Genomic DNA, 24851 nt, shown 5'->3' with positions numbered 1-24851 from the left:
ATGTTTCACTTTCATATCAAAGATGAGAAGGTGCAGTAGCAGGTCTGGTTAGGCTTCGTTTCCAGAAAGCTTTGTCTTGTCTTTGGGTAAAAAATCATATGCTGCCATTTTTAGCTGGACACAATTTGGTATGGCACTAGGTCAGTGGTTTTCAACCAGTGATCCGGGGACCACCAGTGGTCCTGGGTGCCAGGGGGTCCCCAGTGAAATTAGTTAACATAGCGTCACAATCGTTTTTAACCACTTAGCATTGGCTATTCAAAAATAGCAGATCTACAAGCTCATAGCGCGGCACAGAGTGCCGCGCTATGAGCTTGTAGATCTGCTATTTTTGAAAAACCTTGAAAAAGTGCGCATATCTTTGAAAATATGTATTGTTTAAAGCAAAAATTCACTGATATCTTTGCTTCTGTGGGTCCCTGGCACAAAACATTTAAAAATGGGGGTCCGCGGCCTTAATGTCAAAGGGTGTAAAGTAAACTCCTCAATGGAAAAGCAGGGAGACCATCTCCAACCACGGCACATGTGCTAGTTATATTGGATTACCACACTCTACCATTGGATTACCATACACATTGGTTAAGAGAACATTTTATTCATTAAAATATGTGACAGACAGGTAGCCTTAATTTGCATGACATTTAGTGTTTTGTATTCCTTATTAAAAATGTTGTTTATAAAAAAATGTGGGTGGAGTATATACGGCCAAAGGGATTGGGGGTGGCCTTTTCTGTTGCCATCTCTTTAAAGGATTAATTACGCACCATAACAACCATAATAACCATAATAACCCCAGTAGCTCCCAGCACTCCATATTTACTGAAAACGGTACAGGGAAACACACATGAACAGCGGTGCTGAAAAGGTTAAACATATTAATCAGGAGAAGAGGGATTAGCGGGATAGAGGGATAGCGCGGCACTCGGTGCCGCGCTATGAGCTTGTAGATCGGCTATTTTTGAATAGCCAAAGAAATCTAAAAGTGACACACAGATGCGTTCCCGGTCTTAAAGGGTTAAGCGTGCAAACATTTATTCCAGCCACTATACACACAGGCCAATTATTTCACACTAAAAATCTTTCCCAGGTAAAAAAAACTGTCCACTCCAACCTACCCCCCTTCCTCCCGCCCTCCACCCACCCACATCCATCCACACACCCCACCACCACCACCACCTCCACCTCCACAACCCCCCGACTCGACTCTTTTACGCGTGCAAAATGCTTGATGAATCTATGCAAAACGAATCGAGCTAGTAGTGTCGCTCCCCGGCGACCCAAATAAGCCTGATTGCTGTGATTTCTCTTTTGCTAAATTCACAGCCCATCAGAGTGGCCTTAAATAACTATTCATCAGCAGGGCACAGAAATAGCTGCAGCCCAGCCATCAGCGCAGTGCAGAATTAATCTACACACATGCAGTGATAACGCTGATAACACAGCCACCATGATAAAATGATAACACATTGGAGGAAAAAAAAAGATAATTACAAAAAAGGCCCAGCAGGGGTAAATAAAGTGTAACTTTAATTTAAGCGCGGGGCCCAGTGTTGCGTGCGACTGGCCCTACTACCTCGGCATGGACCACCACAGCGGCAGATGGTACTTTTCCACTCTCAGCATTCACCACGTTCACACATACACACACACACACACACACACCAGGGTTTCCGTTAGAATAAATTTGTGCCGGTCCACGTGTCCTGGAAGATTTCGATGTGATGGACACAAACGGGAGGAATTCTGGCAAAATATTAAGTGTGTTTATTTGAGATTAAGCACTTTCATCCCTCTTTTGTGCATGTTTTAAGAAAAATAAAAAACTTTTTTTTTTCAAAAATATCAGATCTACAAACACATTGCATACAAAGATTATTGCACCAGTTTCATAACACAATTTACTGAGTACTTATGGCAGTATTGAAAAGGATTACAAAATACCACGGTATGCTGTAACTTAGCAATTAAATACCAACCAATAAGCCTAGTATATGCAAAAGCACACGCAGGTACAAAGGCATGTCTGCAGCATGCACATGTACGCAGATATATAGGGGGATCTCCTGGGGTCCGACTGAAGCCATCGTGTTTTTGAGGAAGGTCTCCAAACAGCGGAGATCAATAACGGCCTGTCAGCTTTTTAGCTCGGCCACGGGCTGAGCTGGGACACAAGAGAGAGAGATGTATCCCTCCATCAGACTCTCCCTGTGACCCCAACCACTTTGATCGAAGATAACAGAGAGAGAGAGAGAGAGAGAGAGAGAGAGAGAGAGAGAGAGGGGCTAAGAGAACGACAGAGACAGAGGTATAGCTCGATGCAAGGAGATGGAATTGAAAGGACAAACACTCACACAGAAACGGAGAGAGATACAGACAGAGAGAGAGAAAAAAAGAGTCAAAGGCCCGACATATTCAACTAGGAAGAGAGACTACTAGGAGAGATGGAAAAAGAGTCTCTTTGCCATGTTAGCCCAGCTCTTGAGAGGCCTGTATCTCTTCCAGAGCATAATTAAAGCAGAACCCAGGCTCTGGGTATTTCCCTTTCTAAACGACGCGGCCGGTCTCCAACGTCCGCCTGCACAAAGGAGTGTCAAAGGCAAAAGACAAAGCAGGCGAGTAGGTAAAGCCCTGACTAAAGCTTAAAGACAGCACTGGCATCTAGGGAGGGATCTGCATAATGTCGGCCGGCTGATAGCCGCCGCGCACGCACGGGCACGCGTGCGTGTGAGTGAGTACATGCACAGCCACCAAGCGTGCACCGTTCTTTTTGTCAATGCATATGCGTGCAACTTGCACGCACACACACACACACACACACACACACACACACACACACACACACACACACACACACACACACACACACACACACACACACACACACACACACACACACACACACACACACACACACACACACACACACAAATTAACTAAATACATTTACTTAAGTACAATTTTGAGGTACTTTTACTTTACTGGAGTATTTCCAATTGTCTATACTTTTACTTCATGTACTCACTACATCTCAGAGGCAAATATTGTACTTTTACTCCACTACAATTATTTGAAAACTTTAGGTACTAGTTACTTTGCAGATATAAATTATTACATTATAAAACATACATTAACAACTTTAGCCCTATTTTATACCAAGGCTATTTGAAAATAGTATATTTAATAGCTATATATAATAGCTATTTTCAAACATTTTAGTACTTTTACTTTTGGTACTTTAAGTACATTTTGATACCAATACTTTTGTACTTTTAATCAAGTAAATTTAGAATTCCGGACTTTTACTTGTAACTGAGTACTTCTACATTGCAGTATTGATACTTTTACTTAAGTAAAACATTTGAGTACTTTTTCCACCACTGTATGTGTGCAACTTGCACACTTTTCAAACGCGCGCACACATACACACACACACACACACACATACAAACACACACACACACACACACACACACACACACACACACACACACACACACACACACACGCGAGCAGATCACCACCACATAATAAAAGCAGCATATGCATGCATTTTGTGTCGACAAGTGGGACCGGCGGTGGTGATGCTCGACGTATACAAGCCCTCAGCTGTACTGAGGGCTCCTAATTGCCCTGGCAGCCATTGAATGATGACAATAGCCACAGTGGGAGCCGGTGAGAGACGTTGCCCGGATGTATGTAATTATTCAGCCGCACAAAAGGCAGGGGCCGACATGCTGCCAGATGAGATTTAGCGTGTCTGTGGTCAGTCGCTGCATTCAGCAGGACGTCTAATGATGCGCACTTAGGGGGCTAAATTACCACACCATTGTTTACCTCTCTGACTCTCTGGCAGAGAGGCTGGAGTGCGGGCCCCGCCGAGAGTAAAAAGCCTGATCTAATACTTTATTGCACGGGCGGGCGGCACACCGAAAATAGGGACGATCTGTAAGCTCTGAAAATAGCCGATCTACAAGCTTGTGGGCTTGTTGTGAGATGGGCTACTTTCGGTGCGCGACACCGCGGCGCGACCAAGTACAACTCTGGATTAAAGGAGCGAGGAGGTGGTGAAGGCGGAAGACGGGGGGGGATGGGAATGGGAGGGTAGGGCGGCTGGATGAGGTCCTGAAGGGCTCCTGAAGTTCAAAATTAAACCGCATGATCTGATAGTGAGGAGGAGGAGTGCTGAAAGAAGATGAATGGTATCCATGGATGCGGGGGAGAGGCCAAGATGTCGAGCTCTCTCTCTCTCTCTCTCTTCACTGTAAATCCCTTGGTGAGGGGGTGGCGAGCACACACACGCACGCACGCACGTACATACAGTACACACACACACACAGTATACAGCGCACACACATACATACAGTACGCGCATGCACATGCACACACACAGGCACAGACACAGAACAGCCGTGGGGGGTTTGACTATATAGGCACAGATCCTCACAGAACTTAGAAAATCAAGCTAGGGCTCTTGGAAACCTGACAACTAAATGAGAAAAAAAAACTACAGTATGTGACCATATGTATGTTGGATTCTTAAAAACTATATGTAAGTAAGTAGGTCGGAGAGGCTTATTGTCGGTATCAGCTGAGAACCGTTGCAATACGCTAGACCATTGGTACAAGATCTGCTATTTTTGAAAAATCTTGTAAATTTGTGCAAACCTATTTTTTAAAAGCTAAAATTTGTAACTAAAATCTTTGCTTCTGGGGGTCCCTGCAACCAAATATTTTGAGATGGGGGTCTGCGGCCAAATACATATCATTTTGGGGGTCCACAGCACGAAAAAGTTTGAGAACCACTGCGCTAGACCCCTGGGAGATGAAATGCTGAGGTGAAGCCCCACACCTACCTACCTACCTACCGTCACCTAAGATTATAACCAATTAGTCCAGGGGCCAACACTGATATTTTCACAAATTGGTACCACCTAAGATGACCGTAACGTTTTTGTATTTTTGTCTTCCTACATGTCTCTAGTTTATATTTTGGTATGATAGCCCTTCCAGCCCTGCGACAAAAACCAAAATATATCCATGTATTCAAGGCTTCATGGGGTGTGCAATTGATAACTTCTCAGATTTTTGGTGTTTGCAAAAAGACTGCTTTCCATAAGCTTGTAAAAGTTGACCCTCCTTCGGTCTAGGGTGGTCATAGCTGAATGGGTAGAGAGTCCCCCTGGAAAACTTAAAGGAGGAGTTCACCCAAAAATGATTTATTTTCTATCAATTGCACACCCCATGAAGCCTTGAATACATGGATATATATATTTTTTTGTCGCAATAATTTGATGCCCGGGGTAGGAGACACAAAGATTCTACTTTGTGTCTCCTACCGGATACATTAGCCGGTAGGTAGTGATAACTACCAAAATATAAACTAGAGACATGTAGGAAGACAAAAATACAAAAACTTTACGGTCACCTTAGGTGGTACCAAAATATGGCTTGGCCCCTGGACTAAATGGTCCCCGGTTCGATTCTGGGAATTCTCTCCCCCTTTCAGCCTGTCAGATCTCTCTACACTCACCTAAATGAAGCACAAACCGCTTTAAACTATCTTTAAAATAAAATAAACAATAAGCAACACAAATGCTATATTAACAACACATTCTATCACACGAGGACCAGCCTAAAGCTCATTTAACCATCCTAGAGTATATATAGGCTACCTTAACGCTGTGTATTATTTTACAACAAGCGAGGCCTAAGCACTTTGAGATTTTTACAAATATAAAGTGCATTATGAATAAATCCATTAAACGCAGAAGATAGCAGTAGCGATAGAAGAAAAACAGGACCAAAGGAGAAACATATAGCATATCCCAGAATAGATGTGGGTGTATTAAATGATGCGGTTAACTTTTCGTTTCCACTTTGAAACACTGAGATATTCTCTTTGGAGACGCACCTGCTCGTGCACAGCCACTGAGCCTTAATCACCTGAGTGAAGACCAACCTTGGCCGCTGTCCGGGGTCGTTTACATAATGATAGGAGAAAATTAGCGAGGAGGAGGCAAGGGGAGGACAAGCCTGCCATTTGGCAGAACACAGGAATAAATATGGAGGTAAACGGGTTGGCAAGAGTGGGGGCGTTAGAGAGAGAGCGAGAGAGAGAGAGAGAGAGGAGGAGAGAATGTGGCAGAACAGGCGTGAAGGAGCAGGGTTACGAACGGCAGCAGGCGGAAAGCGAACAAAGTCAGAGCAGAAGGAGTTGGAGAGACGAGACAGATGAGCGGAGAGTTGGAGAGTACAGAGCACAGTTGGAGCAAGTTTGGAGAGCAGAGTTGGAAGATGGTGAAAGCGAGAGCGAGAGAGAGAGAGAGATAGGGAGAGAGACAAAGAAAGCGAGAAGACAGTTGGAACGCCTCGCAAAGCGTGGGCGAAGGTTGGAGATTAGGGCCAGCTGGATGGCGGAGAGAAAAAACCTGATGGAAAATGAGAGAGGGATTGAAAAAGAGGAAAGTGGACAGCTTGACAAAAATAGGAGGACAGAGAGGAGAGAGAGAGGTTTTTCCCGGAGGAGCGAGAGAGAGGAAGGCGGGCATCCAAGGATCCTTACCTTGGCTGAGGCTGTGGCGACCGAGCCCACTGGCGCGCCTCGCTTGGCCACCATGTCGCCGCTCGACGTCGTCGCGGCAACGGTGACCGGCGTGGGGAGGAGGGAGGGGATGACGGGGAGAGGGAGGAGCCCCGGGCGGTTGTTGCCGTTGAGGACGACCGCGCCGCAACTGTGACTGGCTCCGCCATTGTGGAGGCCGGAGGGGCGCACGTCTCGGCGCTCCCACGGGCCCCGGTAGTCCCTCTCAAAGCGGTGGTGGTGGCGTGACATCACTTCCTCTTCCTCTCAGAGGGAACGACGGGGACCGTTCTGCAAGGGAGGGAAGAAGGCAAGAATAGGTCAGCTTCAAGGCGGAAAAGTAAAAGCAAACACCTCGGGGGTTAAACCGGGAAAACGCACCGATCACATAATATTAACTAGAAAAAGTGCTCCTCGGAGCACAGGTCTCCGCCAGGTCAGGTACGTTATTGTGGCCTCCTGGTGGCGCTATAATAGGCCAATGTGAAAAGGGTGCCATTTATTCTTAGGCCATTCACGGCAACCGGACACTGCATTCATGATTTGAGGCATTTAGTTCCAAAAATGTGTTTTGCTAAATTAGACCTGCTGGTGGCGCTATAACAAGCCAATGTGAAAAGGGTGGCATTTCTTCCTCGGCCTAGTGGGAATGTGCGTGTGAAATTTCACGGAAATCACAAGCTGCGTTCATGATTTGAGGCATTTTGTTCAAAACTGACCAATCCTGCAAACTTTGGAAGCCAACCTTAGACAATGAGGATGGAATATGGGAAATCGGACAGATCCGTGTTGATCACATGGCTATAGAGATACTGTGTACTGATTTGCATGAGGTTTGGATGAAATCTGTAGGAGTAATGTAAAAAAAATGGGTTTTGCACAAATCGGCCTCCTGGTGGCACTATTACAGGCCCATGTGAAAGATTTGGGGCAGAGGTTTTGAATTGGCATTGAGGGAGTGTGTGTGCACAGTTTTGCAGCGACCGGGCCAACGGTGCCGGAGATTAGCTGCTAACGGACGGACGGACAGGAAACACGGACACACGGACGGACGGACTGGGTGCAAAACATACTCTCTCTCCATGCCTTTCGGCCTGGCGGAGACAATAATAAACTTTATTTATATAGCACCTTTCATGACATAAATGCAGCTTTACAGGGTGCAATACAGAAAATAAAATAAAGCAAAAGTGCTTTACGGAAAAAGCAACACAATTCAACAACAAAGCAGAAAAAACAACATCGAAGCAGTTTAACCCTGTAAGACCTGAGGCGATTCTTAAAAATGTTTTCTGAAAAAAAAATATATATATCACGATTTTTCAAAAATAGCAGATCTATCAGAGATATGAGCTTGTAGATCTGCTATTTTTCAATAGCCAAATAAATCTTAAAGTGACACAGATGCGTTCCAGGTCTTAATGGGTTAAAACAATGGCATAAAAATAAAAGGCCGGAAATTAATAAACAGAATTGACATCACTACAACACGTTGGTGGTTCAGAGCCAGACTGAGACGTGTCCTCATCCCCTCCTCACCTTCCCGTCACCCCCACCCCCATCATCCCCACTGGCAGAGCACACGGCACAAAAATAATGCTTTCAAAATAACCCACTTGTAATGGAGAATCTATAATGTGGGAGGTGACTAAGTCCTGGAGACACTTACGCATCGCTGTCAACTCACAAACACTAATGCATGTGTGTCAGAGTGTGAAAGAGACTGATACAGAGATAGCAGGAGAAACACAAAGATAGCAAAAGTGAGGGAGAGAGTGTGGAGGGGGGTGGGGGGTAGATAGACAGAGAGACAGACATACAGACAGGGATGAATAAATAGACGGGCTGGCGGGAAGATGGGGAGACAGGGAGAGAGGGAAGCGTGTTGACATGAAGGTGTGAATGTTCTCAGCATCTGCTCCCACAGCGCCCAGCTGACACAGAAAACAGAGCGGCTCATTTGTTGCCTTTAATTCCCGCTCTCCCAGTTGTTAACGAGGGCTGAGACGAAGACGGGGATGAGGATGACAGAGACGAGTGCCACTGTGCACAGGTCTATAAAAAAAGAATTAAAAACGACAACAAACACTCATCACTCCCAACACCACGAGGACCGAGATACACAGAGTTCAGTGTTCAGCGTCAGGTTAAGACGATATGGCTGGTTTGGAAAATAAACAGCAACAACGACAACCACCAGAGAGGCCTGTACTACAAAGCAGGATTTGTGGTTAACAAGGTACGTAGGTTCAACCCTTGTTTTTCAGCGTTGCTATTCGTACCAGGGGAAGATCGCCATTGTAACTTGTGCTGCACTCCTGCTTCAGAGAAGGCTACGTTTGATCATGTATAAAAGAGCTGTCTACTGACCAATCAGTTCTGTTGGACAATGGCATCACCATTCAGAGAAGCGGATCTCGGTGCGTACGTTGTGAGAGGGTCTCTTAGGAGGCTAAGAGTGTTCAGAGTCCAGTAAATCCCTTTGGCTTTCCCTGATGATTTGTTTATATGAGCGGTATAGATTCTCGTCTCGAGTGAGTTATTCTGTGACAGATTGTTGAGTTGTGAGCTGTGGGCTGCAAGCAATATCAAAACCATTTCATTGTGCTTTTGTACTGTATACCCATATCATTCTACAACAGAGACTGATTGAAGCGCTAAAGCCTTGTACTTGCTGGATTAATATATGAAAGTAAGCCTACTTACCACTTTGAATTATATTGTTATATCTATTTTTTGGCTCCCAAGTCTGTTCTACGCCACCGGGTTGCAGCTGAAAGATTATGGCTATAATCGTTACACACGCCCTACGAATAAATCTACAGGAAGCAACAGATTAATTTGGTGGAATAGCAAATGCAATTATAGTCAGATCTACTCGTGCCCTGATGATGGAGCAGTTATCACATAGTTGGCGATTTTTTTGCCAGCTGACTGCCATCTACAACTGTGATCTGGATTATGCGTTTGAATTGTTTGTATTCGTCTAATATTACAGTTTGCTCTTCATTTGTGAAATATGCCACTCTGCTACCAGTAGATTTGTCCATGTTTGTGATTGGTCATACGCCGCGAACACCGGCCATTTTATCTGAACGAGATAGGGAAATACAGTTCATCATGTGACCGCTTAGCGTGATTGTGGTTCTTAGGGTTAGTGAAGACAGATAACAATATCCTGGGCGTGTTGAACTTGCTTCATAGCACAGGTCTCTGGAGGAAGTTCACTCTCGAGTTATATTTACTCTACAAACACACAAGGCAACCTCAGGCTCATTCATCAGAATAGATAAATACCCTTTGCAATTACGCCTTGTCTCAAACTCCTAACGACTTAATGCTTAATTCAATCACAATGCCCTTGAAGTGCTGAGGGCCCTTACCTTCCCCAAGCACAGCGGGCTTGTGATAGATGGATGGAGCTGGGAGCGACATTGGTATGGGGTGCACGGCACGCATTGTGTAGCTTACGCGCCATGTCACTCTGTATTATATCATAAATCAAAGCACTACAGCAAAGTCTGTGTTGTGGAATCCATCACTGAGTGGTTTGTAGTCCTGTGTTGTTACCCGAACCCCTCTTCCCCGCCTCTCACCACAAAAGGAATGCCACACTACGCTTTCCAGAGCCCTTGATAACACGGTGAAATATATAAATAACAGCCTCGAACTGGGTTCAGGGAGCCCCATGAAAATCCCTCTGCCTGTAAAGAAGAGAATGACAGCTAATCATAAATCTTCATTCTGCCAGACTTGGGGTCTCTCGACTCACACGGGAGGAGAGAGCAAACGAAAGGCCAGGCCGGCCGCTATGCATGAGCACGCGTTGTGTGTTTTGTGTGCACTTCATCGTGTTGTGTGTGTGTGTGTATTGCACACGTACAGGAACGCAACATAATGTGTGTTACACAACGAGTGAGGACAGGCCAACGAAAGGTCCAGGCTGTTATGCGTGAGCACGTGATGTGTATTTGTGTTTAGTTGGCATTGCATGCACACGTACAGGAAGGCAGCATGGTGTGTTACAGCGAGATTGCATGCATGTTCGAAACCTGAACTTTGACCAGGCTGCGAGTATGAAAGGTTCTCTACAGGCATTGGTCTCAGACTGTGCACCATGAAGCCTGAGGTCAGAACACAGACCTTCTGCTCTGCTCACATCAACTATTTTGTTCACCAACCCCCACCACCACTACTATCCATTATCGTTAATCTATCTCTATCTCCCTCCAGCTCTACCCATCGCTGCATTTCTCCCCCTCTGTTCTTTTTTTCTCTCTCTATCTTCTTATGCCCTGTTCTCAGCGCTTTCTTTTCTCCGTCTCTCAGAAGGAATACTCCATCTAACCGGAGCCAAGCTGGAAGTGAACCGCCACAGCAGCGCCAGCCAAGAGCTCAAAGCTGCAGGACGGCACCAGACGGACAGAAGGGCAGGCCTTGCTCCCTTTCTATTACCTCTTTATCTCGCCCTCTCTTTTCCCCTGCAGTTTCGTCTCTCGGCAGTAACCTCAAGCCTTAAAATGTACAATGGAATAAGCCAGTGTTATCTGTAGAAAAACACAGGCACGTTACAAGGCTCCGGTCCAGTGGAACAATGGCACAGTTAGTGCCAGGTTCTATTCTCTTATCTCACGGGCTCCGCAACTCACAGCACAGAAACAAGGGCAACGATGAATATTCTCCACAGACCTGTGGAGAAGTAAATAGAAAATAATAAAGAGAAGGAGAAGGACCAGCACATTACAAGTGCTGGTATTGAGGGAAAGGATTTTTCACTGGGAATTCCGTCACGTAACATATGGAAAACGTCTGTTCATCCACCATACCAGGGGTTCCCACACCTTTCCATGCCGAGGCCCCCCAAAATAGCCATTGACTGTGGCTGCAGCCCCACTATTGAGAAATGGCCAAAATAAACAAAGAAAGAAAAGGCAAAATAGCCAATCTTCATGCTCACAGTGCGTCGTATCACGATGTGTTGTGAGTGGCTAAAAGGGCAACAATCTACCCCCCACTTTGAAAATCTGTGCACTATACTTCTCATTTTAGACCCCTGTGTGAATGTGTTCAGTCCTGCGTTTTTTTGTTGTTTTTTTCATTCTTGCCTCCTGTGTTTTTTGTTTTTGTTTTTTCATTCTTGCCTTCAGCAACAAGGGTACTCAGAAGAGAGAAAACTACATTACATCAAAAATTGGACTGAATTGAGGTTTCAGTAAAAAGTGCTTTGTTGGCAAACTTTAAATGAAGATGTAATACACACTTTGAGAATACGCAAAATATCACTGCAGCTATCGCATGCAGTTACTGAGAAACCATTTCTATTTTCATTTCGAAATTGGCAAAATATCGGGGTGAACTACAATGAAAAGTCAACCAATAGGTCTTTGCCGTGGAAAGCGAGCACTGGACATTAGGCTCACACAGCACCAATGTGGATATATATTAGTATTATCTTCAAATTCATTCAAATATTCATAAAGTCTGCACAATCTTAAACCCACGTGGGCTTTGAAGTCTGTCAACAACTTTTAACCACAATTACAGGCACACAATTACAGGCACTTTTCGATGACAAAATAGACGAACTACAAGCTCACAGTAGACCGCATAACAGCACATCGTGAGCTTGTAGATCTGCAATTCTCGCTGAGCAACACCAACATATGTCATATGAAAAATAAAGCATATGATAATGACATACAGTATATAGGGATACCAGGGGTTATGTTTCCTGTCCACGGGAAGCGTTTTATGAGCATATGAGTGCTTTGGATAACATGTTCAGACAGCTCGCACGGAGCGTTTATTAAAAGTTGGAACCAATCAAACATTGCTGTGCTCGAACATCGTGTTATCTGCGTTATTAGCACAAATAGCCTAGCTGAAACGACGATAAACGTGGATTTCTCATGTTTGTGCTAACGATTAAACGTAAGGTCGTGAATGGCGGTTGAAAAGTTGGATGTGACGAGTGAGGAATAGCAGAAGCCTGTCTCTAGGAGACGCCTGTGGAGCTCCACGTTCACGACACCTGTGGTCTCCTGCCAGTCCAGATAAACACTCAAATACATCACATCTCCAATGACACTCTGCAGTGCTCAGGGGACAGTGGGGGTGCCAATAGAGATTTGCCCACTCCCTTTCACTTCCAATGTCCTCGCCGTGTGAATCAAACTGGGACAAACACACTCTGAGACGTGAAATGGAAAAAAGATAAGATAAAGAATTATCCCCGGAGGGAAATTCAGGTGTCAGCGACAACAACAGCAGTAAGAACGAAACACGGGGAGAAAAGGTACAGGTGGGAGCTAAGAGTCAAGAACCAAGCCATAAAAGAATGACAAATAAAAATAAAGTTAAAGCTCTGAATGGTGAATGTGTCAACATACTTGCAGTCTATCAAAGACAAATGTACAGTGAATATCTAAATTAATGTGTGTATCTCCAATACATTTTAAATGTTTACGTCAACCTATCAATGCTATTTTCCCATTGCGCATAGTCGTTTCATAGTTTTGTTTTTAACTTTAATATCACTATTTACAATTTTACGAATACTATCATGGTTCTGTAGGGCTATGATTAAATCATAGCCTTACAGAACCATGATAGTATTCGTAAAATTGTGCAAGCTAATGAAATTTTCATTAGCTTGAAATTTTCATTAGCTTGCATCCATATGTTGGAACGGCAAGCTCTGCCCCGGGTACACAACAGCAATGTTTTGATTACTTATGTATTGTTTTTCGAATACAATTATATTTTGTCCAATCTGTATGGTAGAGTATGTTAATACAATATAACTTATACAATTGTGGTGGTTGTATTTGGTCTCCCTGCTCTTCTATTGGGACATTTAGATCCGGTGTCTAGGTTGGACACGACTTTTGACACGATCCTGTTTCTGGTTTGACACACATTTGATCAAAATTCAATTTCTCCCCAGAGCAAGCAGGCTATTAGCTCAGTGGTAACATTTTCAGAAGTTACATAGTGCATCTTTAAATGTTCTCCAATATAAACTTTAATTAAAACTAAGTTTTACAAATTGATTGTGATTGACAGCACACTAGGTACTTGTACTGTTTGTCGTGTCTTATGTTTGATTACTATGTTTCGCTTACTACTTGTTTATCATTTTAGGTGAGAACCTTGTTTAAGCCCTATATGGGTTTCCTTTCTCACCTGCACTTATTTCTGTGTCTTTTAATAATGTTACCTGTTCTGTACTGTTTTTATTGTGCGAATAAACAAATAAAAAAACATTAGAACATGTTGCACGTTTTGACAAAATATCAGTCAAACCATCGGCAATCTGTGGTCTGGGACTCTTGGAAATTGGGATTAATTAAGATCCTCCTAAGCATAGATCAGTAGAAAGTTAGAGGTCATGAAAAACTCTCAAAAAAGAGAAAGACAGGATAGCTACTAAAACAGGAAGCCACTCTCAGTGTCATTTGAAACTACAGAGAAAGAGAAGAGAGATGGAGCGGAACTTGCTTGCAGGCGAGAACCTTATCAGCCACGAGGCTCCTGCTCTGAATGAGGCTATTTAAAAAACCTTCAGCATTTGCTAAGCAACTAATGAGGACATTACAGTCTCATCCTTAAGCAATTAACGATGCTGCACATTCGTCAACTGCTGCAATTCTGTCAGCATGGTAATGGCCTTACCTGCAGATATCACACTTTCTTTCCACACGACAAAAAGGAAAACCCACTCTTCTCTGACTAGATTGGTGCTCTAAATGAACGGCTGATGGTTTTGGCGCAGACTCTGAATCTAAACAAAATTATTAAAACTATTAATCCTCTGCAATCCCCAGTAACAGCTGAGAAAGACCACCAAATTAGTTTTCTAATCACAAAGTGGAAGTTGAGCAAGCTTGCTGAGAAAGAGCCGTGTTCTTCAATCACAATTAATGAACTATACTGACTGACTGTCTGATAACTCTGAGATGTTGTCAGTCATGTGAGGAGTTAAAAGACAGAGTCAGCTGCGGAGGAGGACAGGCTTGTCTTGTCAGATGTCGGGCATTCGTGACTTGGAAAGTGTGTGCGTCTGTGCGTGTGCGTGTGCGTGTGTGCGTGCGTGCGTGCGTGCGTGCGTGCGCAGCGTTGCTGGGAGTCTCTGATAACTTTGGGTGTTGAGCCAAATCCATCGAGGGAAGACAGTGAGCCGAGAAACAGCCAAAATGAAAAGTTTTTTGGCACACACACACTGGCATACACACACGTACACATACACATACACATACACCCTAAACTACAGCATCTGTCAGTCTGTGGCGGCATGCGTCGCATGTGTGACAGAGCGGCGTTAACAAAGCCATGAGGGAATACGCAGAGAGACGCAGATAGATACGAGGAAAGATAGAACCTAACAGATGGACAGAACATGGCAGTGTTGGGGAGAGAGAGAGAGAGACAGAGAGAGACAGAGAGAGAGAGAGAGAGAGAGAGAGAGAGAGAGAGAGAGAGAGAGAGAGAGAGAGAGAGAGATTGAGTTGACTAGTGCTTAAGCAATCAAATGAGAGAGGACAGCAATAAAAAGAATATGGGTGTGGGTATGTGCATGTGTTTGTGCATGTGTGCCCTGTAAAATCATGACTGAATATAACTAAATAAAAACTGACCTTTGCAGATCCATTTTTACAACCACGGGCTGGATTTCACCAACAGGGATTAAATTAATCTGGGATTTCAAAGTTTAGAAATATACATTTAAAATCAGGACAAAAATGTTTTAAAATAATCTACATTGTACCACATAAATTTAAACCAATTAACACATCTTAGATTAAGGAGATAATCTGATTAATTTGACAAATTTATCGTATTGGATTTATGAGTAATTCAACAAAATTGATTAATTTTCAGGGACAGTACACAAAATTACGTCTTGGCAATAATAACAAAGTGACATAATGACACGGTAGCTTGTGCTGTGTGTGTCTAGATACAGGGCTCAATTCTTGGTCCACTATTATTTTCCCTGTATATACTGCCGCTGGGAGAACTTATTTCCATTTCTATGCTGACGATACCCAGCTGTACCTTTCTGTAGCCCCAGATGACCCCAGTGCTCTGGACCTGTTGTTGACTTGTCTGTCCAGCATCAAATGCTGGATGAGTGAGAACTTTCTCAAACTAAATGAGGATAAAACAGAAGCTCTCATAATTGGCTCTAGTGAGCAGAGAGGGTCAATAACAAGTAGGCTTGGTAACATGACTGTAGGAAGTAACACTACAGTCAAGAACCTGGGGGTTATTATTGATTCTGAATTGAATTTTAATACACATATTAGTCATGTTATCAAGATTGCCCTTCTTCCATCTGAGAAATATTGCACGAATTAGAGCCTATCTGTCGTTGGACGATGCAAAAACGTTGATCCACGCTTTTGTATTCTCTCGACTTGATTACTGTAATGCACTTTTTTCTGGCCTGCCAAAGAAAACAACCGACAGACTACAACTACACTGTAGTTCAAAATGCGGCAGCCAGAGTTTTAACTAAAACTAAGATGAGAGAACATATTACTCCTGTTTTAGCATCACTACATTGGCTCCCGGTTGTTTTTAGGATTGATTTTAAAATTATTTTACTTGTTTATAAAGCTCTCAATGGTCTGGCACCTTCCTACCTCTATGACCTCCTCCCTAAATACGTTCCAAACCGCCCCCCTCAGGTCTTCTAGTGCAGGCCTACTCGAAGTGCCTGAAATGTCATATAAAAAACACGGTGAAGCAGCTACGGTCTGACGGCTTGGAATAAACTCCCATTACACATTAGACAGGCACCCTCTATGGACAGTTTTAAAGCACAGCTCAAGACATATTTCTTCACTCTTGCTTTTAGTTGATTTTTCTCTTCTAAATCTCTGTGTTGTTATTATGTCTTTACTGTTTTGCTCACTGCCTCACTGCCTGTTATGTATTGTTTTAGCCATTCATTTTATGCCAGTGTTTTTTGCCACTGTTTTATTGTGTATTTTGTAGTTTGTTTTTGTTTTGTTCTGTAAAGCACTTTGCGCTGCATTTATGTCATGATAGGTGCTATATAAATAAAGTTTATTATTATTATTATTATTACAATTTAGTTTAACATGATTGGAAAAACTACAACCCACAAAGACATGTCTATGTAACTAATCTGTAATTAACTGAACTTGTTGAAAGCTTAGTTCTGTCTTTGTTAACAAAATAACAAAATAAAAAATACCTTCCACCTGTTCCACCTGACCGACAAGTTCTCGCCAGGAATAAAACATATCGTTGCTGTCTAGCATTTTGCTGTCTGTCTGGTATTTTTCTCTATTTCTCTACAAAATATAATATAGTGCATTCATTTATTAAAACATAAAAAAATATATATATGGAGATAAAACATTTCTGCCTGACGATATAGCAGTGAATACAAAGCAAAACAGTTATTGTTGGTGCAATCCACCCTCAGAGTCACACTTTTACTGTGTGTGTATTTCGGGGGGGAATGAGACAGCTTGAAATGGAGAAAACTGTTTAGGGGGAAGGAGTGGTTTGGGGGTCGGGGTGATGGTGGAGTGCTGGATATCATTAGTCCTGTTCTGGGGTGTAATGTTTACACTGCTGGCACATTCCAACATTCGCGGACACATACGCATGCATGCAGTCTCGTACAATTACACGCACACGCACACGCACACACACACAAACGCACACGCACACACACACAAACGCACACACACACACACACACACACACCACCTGCTCCTCGAGTAAGCTGGAGAGTCTGCTAATGATCAACTCGTCCATCAGTAGAGCTAGATGGTACAAATGAGAACCGAGTATGCTGTAACTTTATGAGGACAAGATACAGCTGTAAATGAGCCGTCCTGTGAGACTGACACACGCACGCACACACACACACACGCACACACACACACCAGTCGACCAGTAATTGTGCTGACAGTTCCTCCAGGACAACAGAAGTATTCATGGTGATATTTAAATAATGGCAGACTGTTGGTACAGGAATAGCCTGAAGCGACACAAGCCACACTATCTGCCTTTTAAAATGCTCCTCCTCAGCGCCCAGGTTCTGTTACCAGCCCAGATACAAACACTAATAAAGAAAACATTTTGGAATGAGTGTTTTTGTCACACACAAGGCCCGCTCGAACATTATAGGCACGCGCATGCACAAACACACACACACTCATGCACAAGCACACAGCGCAAACTCAAACAGACAGACATACAGCTGATTAACTAATGGATATACTGGCAAATTTGTACCAACGGCATTTTTTTAATGAGCCGTACTCTGAGTGTAACATTTAGAGTTTAGACAGTATTTACGACGTGGCGCCAAAGGGGCCAGCCGTCTAGAACAGTGTCTAGAACAGGGTTTGTCTACGTCCTTATCTCTGTGCCCACAGAAGTAGACCAATAACAGTGCAGCTCACGCCATCACATGCATGTCATGAACCTCATATAGCTCAGCTGATGCTGCTATGCCCATCACAGCCCAGCAACATTAGCATATAAAAGGTCACGTTAGCATACAAAGGTCACGTTAGCGCATCATTGGGGTTGTGTAGGCATTGATGAACATAATGCTTACCACTGTAGCCCAATGTAACAGGATGAAGCAACAGTTAGACTTAAGAAATGTTTTGAATTTACACTGTAAGATGTAGGATATTAGATGTAGGGGGATTCAAGTCAGTTAATTAATTTAGCTACGTGTCTGAAAGCCTTTTTAATTGCATAGGGAAGCCACACCATTATTAGACTCTCAGTCTTGTATGGTCTCTGTCTGGTGCATTTCAGCATCGCTGAACATTTTACACACATGGAAATATTGATTAATGAAAACTACTGTAGATGTGCCAGAATAGAACAAGGCATCCACAGCTTATTTCCTACTTCCTCTTAAGGACAGCTTACAGGAGAAAACCTAATTGATGTGCCAGGAAAAGAAGAAGACGACAACTCATGCACAGAAGAGAAAGAGACACACACACACACACACACACACACACACACACACACACACACACACACACACACACACACACACACACACACACACACACACACACACACACACACACACACACACACACACACACACACACACACACACACACACACACACACACACACACACACACACACACACACACACGATGAAGCTAGTGGGGGGAAAAAAACAACCACGGAAAAGAAGAGATGATGAAAAGATTCCCGTCTCACAGGGTTCAAAGGAGAGGACAGACAGAAGGCCATTCTCAGAGATGAATGCAGACTCTGCAGACGAACCAACTCTTAGCATTGATTCTTAGCAGCACCAGCACGTTGAGGACAAATTAAATTGCGGCACTTTGAAGGAATTAGCGATTTGCTTTAATTCCTACATCTCATTAGTGGCCTGACTGGGAAGCAAAGAGAGACCGACCACTCCAGCTTCAGACAGACACGTCAGCACCTTGTGGGGGGGGGGGGGGGGGAGCAGCTTTAAACCCTAAGAGCTTTTATTATTTCTTATTAGACTATGGGAGGAATACGCCCAGCTCTGGATAAATAACGGTTGCTACAAGAAGTAGCAGCGAGCGTTTGACATGCAAACAAACCGGAACCCTGGGGTAATAACCAGCCCATTCTGCACAAATCTGGGGCTAATCTGAATCCTACACGCAGCAATTCCTTATCTCGTCCGCCTATTAGAATTTCCATCCAGGCTACAGGCGGGAGATCTGCGGTGAGTGATATGACATTGGATACATTAAGCTGACACCTTGATGGATGAAACACTGCTTAGTGACACGCGCGCGCACACACACACACACACACACACACACCTCATTCTGCCAGCCAGTTCCTGATCATCTTTTCCTTCATAAGGCGTGCAAGCACATGCAGGCCGAATCTCTCAACGAGGATATAAAAAGAGAGAGGACATGTCGTGTTAGATTAGACAGTTATAGGAAGAGAGAGAGGGAGAGTATGGAAAATAATAGAAGCGGAGGGTTATTTTTTTTTTCTTTTGAGTTATTAGGAAATATTGCATATACCTGCACAACTGACAGAGCGCTCCCCTGCTCCGTGCATCAGCACAATCCCTCTGGTGGAGCGTTAATAAGAAAAACTTTGTTTCAAACTAGACAGCTGGCAGCTCAGACAGTGATGCAAGGCTTTCTTTCCACTGCCTGTTTAGTCTGAACACGCAGAACTTGGGGCTTATTACGCCGCGGCAAAGGAACAGCTCTTCACGGTGGTCATTTATCTGTCCATGAACTTCCATTTGCCGCAGAGCTAGTTGAAAACGAACGTGAAGGTACAGTGGCACGTCGGGGCAGTGGCACAGGGCCTGTCCCCAACAGGGCCAGCGGAGGAGGTGGCTGCTATGCTACCACCACCCCTTCACAGAGCCACGGCTCCTGCACGGTCCGTGCACACGATCGCAACTGTGCACGTATAATCCCCCATGCACATGCTCTCTGTGCACGCGTTTCCCTGCACGCGATCTCATTGCACACTACACCGTGCACACTACACATGACAGTGCACACGCTCTACCTGACCGTGCACACACTGCTCACTACTACAACACACTCTCAGTGCACACACTACACCATGCACGCGCTTTGCCGTGCCTAGCTGGCTGAATAGAACCTGAATTCTATCAGGTGTGGGAGTGGCATATTTCCACACACCAATCACACAGCATGTGTGTCCTGTGTGAGTGTGTTTGTTTTCTATGTGGCCTCTCGCAGCTGTCTGCTTCTCTCCTCTTTTTTGCAACACAAAGCACTGATATCAGAAACATAGGCATGTGCGCACACGCGCGCACGCACGCACGCACACACACACACACACACACACACACACACACACACACACACACACACACACACACACACACACACACACACACACACACACACACACACACACACACACACACACACACACACACACACACACACACACACACACACACAGTATAAAACTGCCACGCTCTCTGGTCAGATATGGCTCAGGCTTGAGTGCAAGCTCTCGTGTGAATGCGTGTTTGCGCGAGTGGTTGCTCGCACACACACACACGCACGCACGCACGCACGCACGCACGCACGCACGCACGCACGCGTGTATATGCGAGCCTGGGCACGTATATACATTTCAGTGGTGGTACAGTAACAGGGAAGTGTATTGAGTTCATTATCTACATGGCTACTGGTGGGTAAGCCGGGACACTGAGAGCGCACGTCCGTACAATGACGGGGGGGAGGCAGGGTGAAACAGAACTCAGGGAGAGAGTAAAAAGAGAAAAGAAAAAGAGACCACAGTCTTCGGAAAAGAGACCGATGGTAGTGAGAAAGTGATTGAGGGAGCGTGAGAAACAGAAAGGTAGAGTGTGTGAAAGAGAGAGAGAGAGAGAGAGAGAGAGAGAGAGAGAGAGAGAGAGAGAGAGAGAGGTGTGTACACAGTGTGGCAGTATGAGAGGAGATCTCATCTCAAGTTTAATTACAGATGAAAAAAGAGAACGGTACATTTAAAAAAATAAAGATAAAAAGGAGAGAAGAGAGCGAGGGAGGCAAGCTGCTGTGGCGAGTGTTTGCACACTCAGCTGAAGAGAGAAATGGCTGCCAGCAAGGATCGTGACATCACCACCGTTGCCATGGAGATACCTCACACACACACACAGGTCATCACCATGGTAATGCTCCGGAGCGTGGTGGCTTTACATTTAGCTCTCTAGCTCTCTCTCTCTCTCTCTCATTTACAGTGGACACTAAGTAAATTCAGTTCTTTGTCTGGCCTTTACACTGGATGCTAAAGTACATTTAGGTCTCTGCCCTTTACATTGAATGCAGAAATACATTTAGTTCGCCGTCCTATTCAGTGGATGCTAAAGTACATTTAGGTTTCTGTCGTTTGCAATGAATGAAAAAAATACATTTAGTACTCCGTCCTATTCAGTGGTCGCCAAAGTATATTTAAGTTTCTGTCCATTGCAGTGGATTAGTTCTACGTTCTTTAGGGCAGTGGTTCTCAAACCTCATGTCAAGGACCCCCAAAATGATATATATTTGGCCGTGGAACCCCATCTGAAAATGTTTTGTGCCAGGGACCCCCAGAAGAGCAGATTTGTGTAAAAAATAATAATTACATTATTAAAAATGTCCCAATACTTTCAAGATCTTTTTTAAAATGTTCAAAAATAGCAGATGTACAAGCTCGCAGTGCGGCCCGTAGTGACGCGCTGTGAACTTGTAGATCTGCTATTTTTTAATAGTCAGAGAACCACTGCTTTAAGGGCTGTGTCCACAGAAGTGTTTTTTTGAGCGGAGGAGCGCTTTGGATATCATGTCCAGAGAGCTCGCACACAGCGTTTATTGATGCCCGCATAGGTTCCAACCTATCAAATCGTTGAACGCCCTGTCATCTGCGTTATTAGCACAAATAGCTTAGCTGTAACAACGTAAACATGGACTTCTCATTGTTGTGGCAACGATTGAACGCCGGGTTGTAAATTACCGGTGCTCCTTTCTAAACTTTTAACTATTGTCTCCTTGAAACGCAAAAAAGGGAAGAGGGCGCCGAGAGCGCTGAAGCGCGATGCTCGGTTGCTGGGAGTAGGAGCGCACCAGTGCATCTTTACCACCAAATTGCATGGCAGACAGGAGCTGCCAGCTAAAAAAATAAAAAACTTTCCGTGGACAGACACAGCCCCGTACAGTTGATTAGATTTCTTTCCTTCACAGTGGATCCTAAAGTACATTTAGATCTCTGTCCGTTACAGTGGACACTGGGAGATGTCCACTGTAAGCCCTGAGCAAACACCGGCGAAGCAGAATAAACGAGATCCAAGCTGAGGGAGAACGGAAAGGTCACATGCCGACCTTTTCCTCATCAAGAAAAATGATCAACCATCCCTCCCTACATGCATGTTTAGCAGAACGTTTAAAGCATCGGTTCTCAGAGTGGGGTCCGGGGACCCCCAGGAGTCCGTGGGGGAGGGGTACCAGGGGGTCCCCAGCTAAATGTGTTCACAATCAGCGTCACAATCATTTCAAGCACTTTAACCATATGTTATACTTTGGCTATTCAAAAATAGCAGATCTACAAGGTACGAGCTTGTAGATCTGCTGTTTTCTTTTTAAATCGTGTATTTTTTTTGCTAATCTTTGAATATGTATATTTTTGTTCAACTCAAATCTTTGCTTCTGGGGGTCCCTGGAACAAAATATTTTGAGATGGGGGTCCGCGGCCAAATACATAAAATTTTTGGGGGTCCTTGACATGAAAAAGTGTGAGAACCACTGGAGCAGTGGTTCCAGTTCTAGCACTGCTGGTTTTCAACCCTACTGTACCAGTATGTTAATTGCATTCATCTGGTGTCTATTCAGGAACTAGTTAGTTCTGATGTGATAGAAAACCAGCAGTGCCAGAGGTCCTATCAGACCTCAGGATAAGTCAGGATCAGGAAAACACTGAGAGCGCAATTATAGTCTTTAAGTTTTTACCACGGGACAAAAATAAATCATCATATTTATTCATAATGCTAAATGTTACAAATGTCACGAAACGGAAAACGTTTTGCTTTTGGTTGAAAATATGGTCGAGTGCAAATGCGTTTGGATGTGTTCCCCAAGCGATGTCTTCTGAAGGACTCTTGTTCTGTGTGTTGTTAAAAAAACAACTCAGCAAGAGAGATGAAAAGGAAATAACAGCAGTCGCGCAGTGGGATGTTGTTCACTAAAAGCACTTGTCATCTCGCTTATATACCCAGAGAACAGACACGTGGCTTCATGAGAAAAATGTCAAACATATCTAAGTGAACTGAGAGGACCACACAAAACCTATGTTTTCACCATGACAAAACAGAATCTTCTACTCTAGCTTCAATCTATTTAGTCAAGTTTTTCGTCATGAATGTACAGCGGTCCCTCTTTTTGCAATTTTGAAATTCTTTGAAAAGTTTTTTACATTTTTGCCTAGGATGAACACACCCCAAATTAGGGATGCCAGGTTGAAAGTAAGAAGAGACCCAAGGTTTTCCCACACATACAGTATGCACATACTGAACTGTACATGCACTGTTAACCCATTAAGACCTGAGGCGATTCTTTAAAAAAATCTAAATCCTACCATTTTTTTGAAGAAAATATTTTTTTAAAAAAATCACGATTTTTTCAAAAATAGCAGATCTACAAGCTCGTAGCGCGGCACTCGGTGCCGCGCTATGAGCTTGTATATCTGCTATTTTTTAATAGCCAAAGGCATCTAAAGTGACACAGAAGCGTTCCAGGTATCAATGGTTAACCAACACAAGCCAGCACACACACACGCAAACACACGGGTCAATAAAGTAATGGCTGAAGAAATTAGCAACTGTAACTACAGAATATAAATTAATGCAGCAGAAGGATGGATAAAGTAGTGACTGCAAGTCAATAAATAATAATAATAATTCCTATGTGCATGCACATTTACTTTCATGTAGTGGTATATATGCATATTGAGAGGAGACACGTTGCGTTTATATAGTAGTTTATTACTAATGGTCTAATACACCAGACCCCCTGCGGAGACTGTTAACGTGATCAGATTTTTAAAGGACCACACTGATGGTCTGGCATGTTTAGCCCAGGGCTACTGAGAGAGAGGGACTTCTGTTGAAGAATGATATGATTAATATGAAGAATATTAATGTAATATATTCAATATTCAATCAATTATTGCCAAAATGACCTTACTGTTGATTTTGAATTTGTTTTGGTGTGCTCAGAGACAACAGAAAGAATGCAGAAGTAACACTTGCCATCAGACAGTGTATTTCTGTCAAAGTAATGTTATAATTGTGTTTTAATGCATTCTAGCTGAAAATACTCCCTGGTGAAAATAATTTCAAAGGTCCATGACTTATTAACCACGCAATTATTTTCTCAATTATTCAGTTAAGTTCGGCAACAGTTTCATAACTTTAGACAAAATGTAAACAAACGTGAAGGAAATGCCAATTAAAAAAGTTTCAAATTGTGAAAATGGTTCATGTACGATAATGTTTGGCTGAGGCTGTGAATAGACAGTGACATAATTGGTCCTTCCTATCTGCATGTACATTTCCATTTCAGCAGGTGTATGAGCACGGCAGAGGAGAAACTTTGCATTTATAATGTATTAATACAATACACTCTGACCCCCCGAGGAGGCGGTTTACATGATCAGATTTTTAATGCACGTTCAGTGCATTTACACTTGAATTTCAGTCATTGCA

General features: G+C 43.7%; 1 protein-coding gene across 2 annotated transcripts in view; it reads right to left on the bottom strand.

Moving 5' to 3' along the window:
* Positions 1-24851, bottom strand: part of klhl29 (kelch like family member 29) — a 356868-nt gene that overhangs the window by 236832 nt on the left and 95185 nt on the right. Inside the window, exons 1-2 of one of the 2 annotated variants that reach the window (XM_080452939.1) lie at positions 19642-19712; positions 6563-6871 (exon numbers count right to left, since the gene is read on the bottom strand). In XM_080452939.1, the coding sequence (XP_080309065.1) occupies positions 6563-6832 (270 nt within the window). In that variant the 5' untranslated portion in view covers positions 6833-6871; positions 19642-19712. Of the gene's footprint in view, positions 1-6562; positions 6872-19641; positions 19713-24851 lie in introns of those variants that run through there. The other variant, XM_080452938.1, reaches the window with a different exon arrangement.

This window comes from Gymnoscopelus braueri (genome assembly GCF_963280865.1).
Source record: "Gymnoscopelus braueri genome assembly, chromosome: 16".
Lineage (NCBI taxonomy): Eukaryota > Metazoa > Chordata > Actinopteri > Myctophiformes > Myctophidae > Gymnoscopelus > Gymnoscopelus braueri.
Note: the sequence above shows the minus strand (reverse complement) of the source record. Positions and strands in the feature narration are given on the sequence as shown.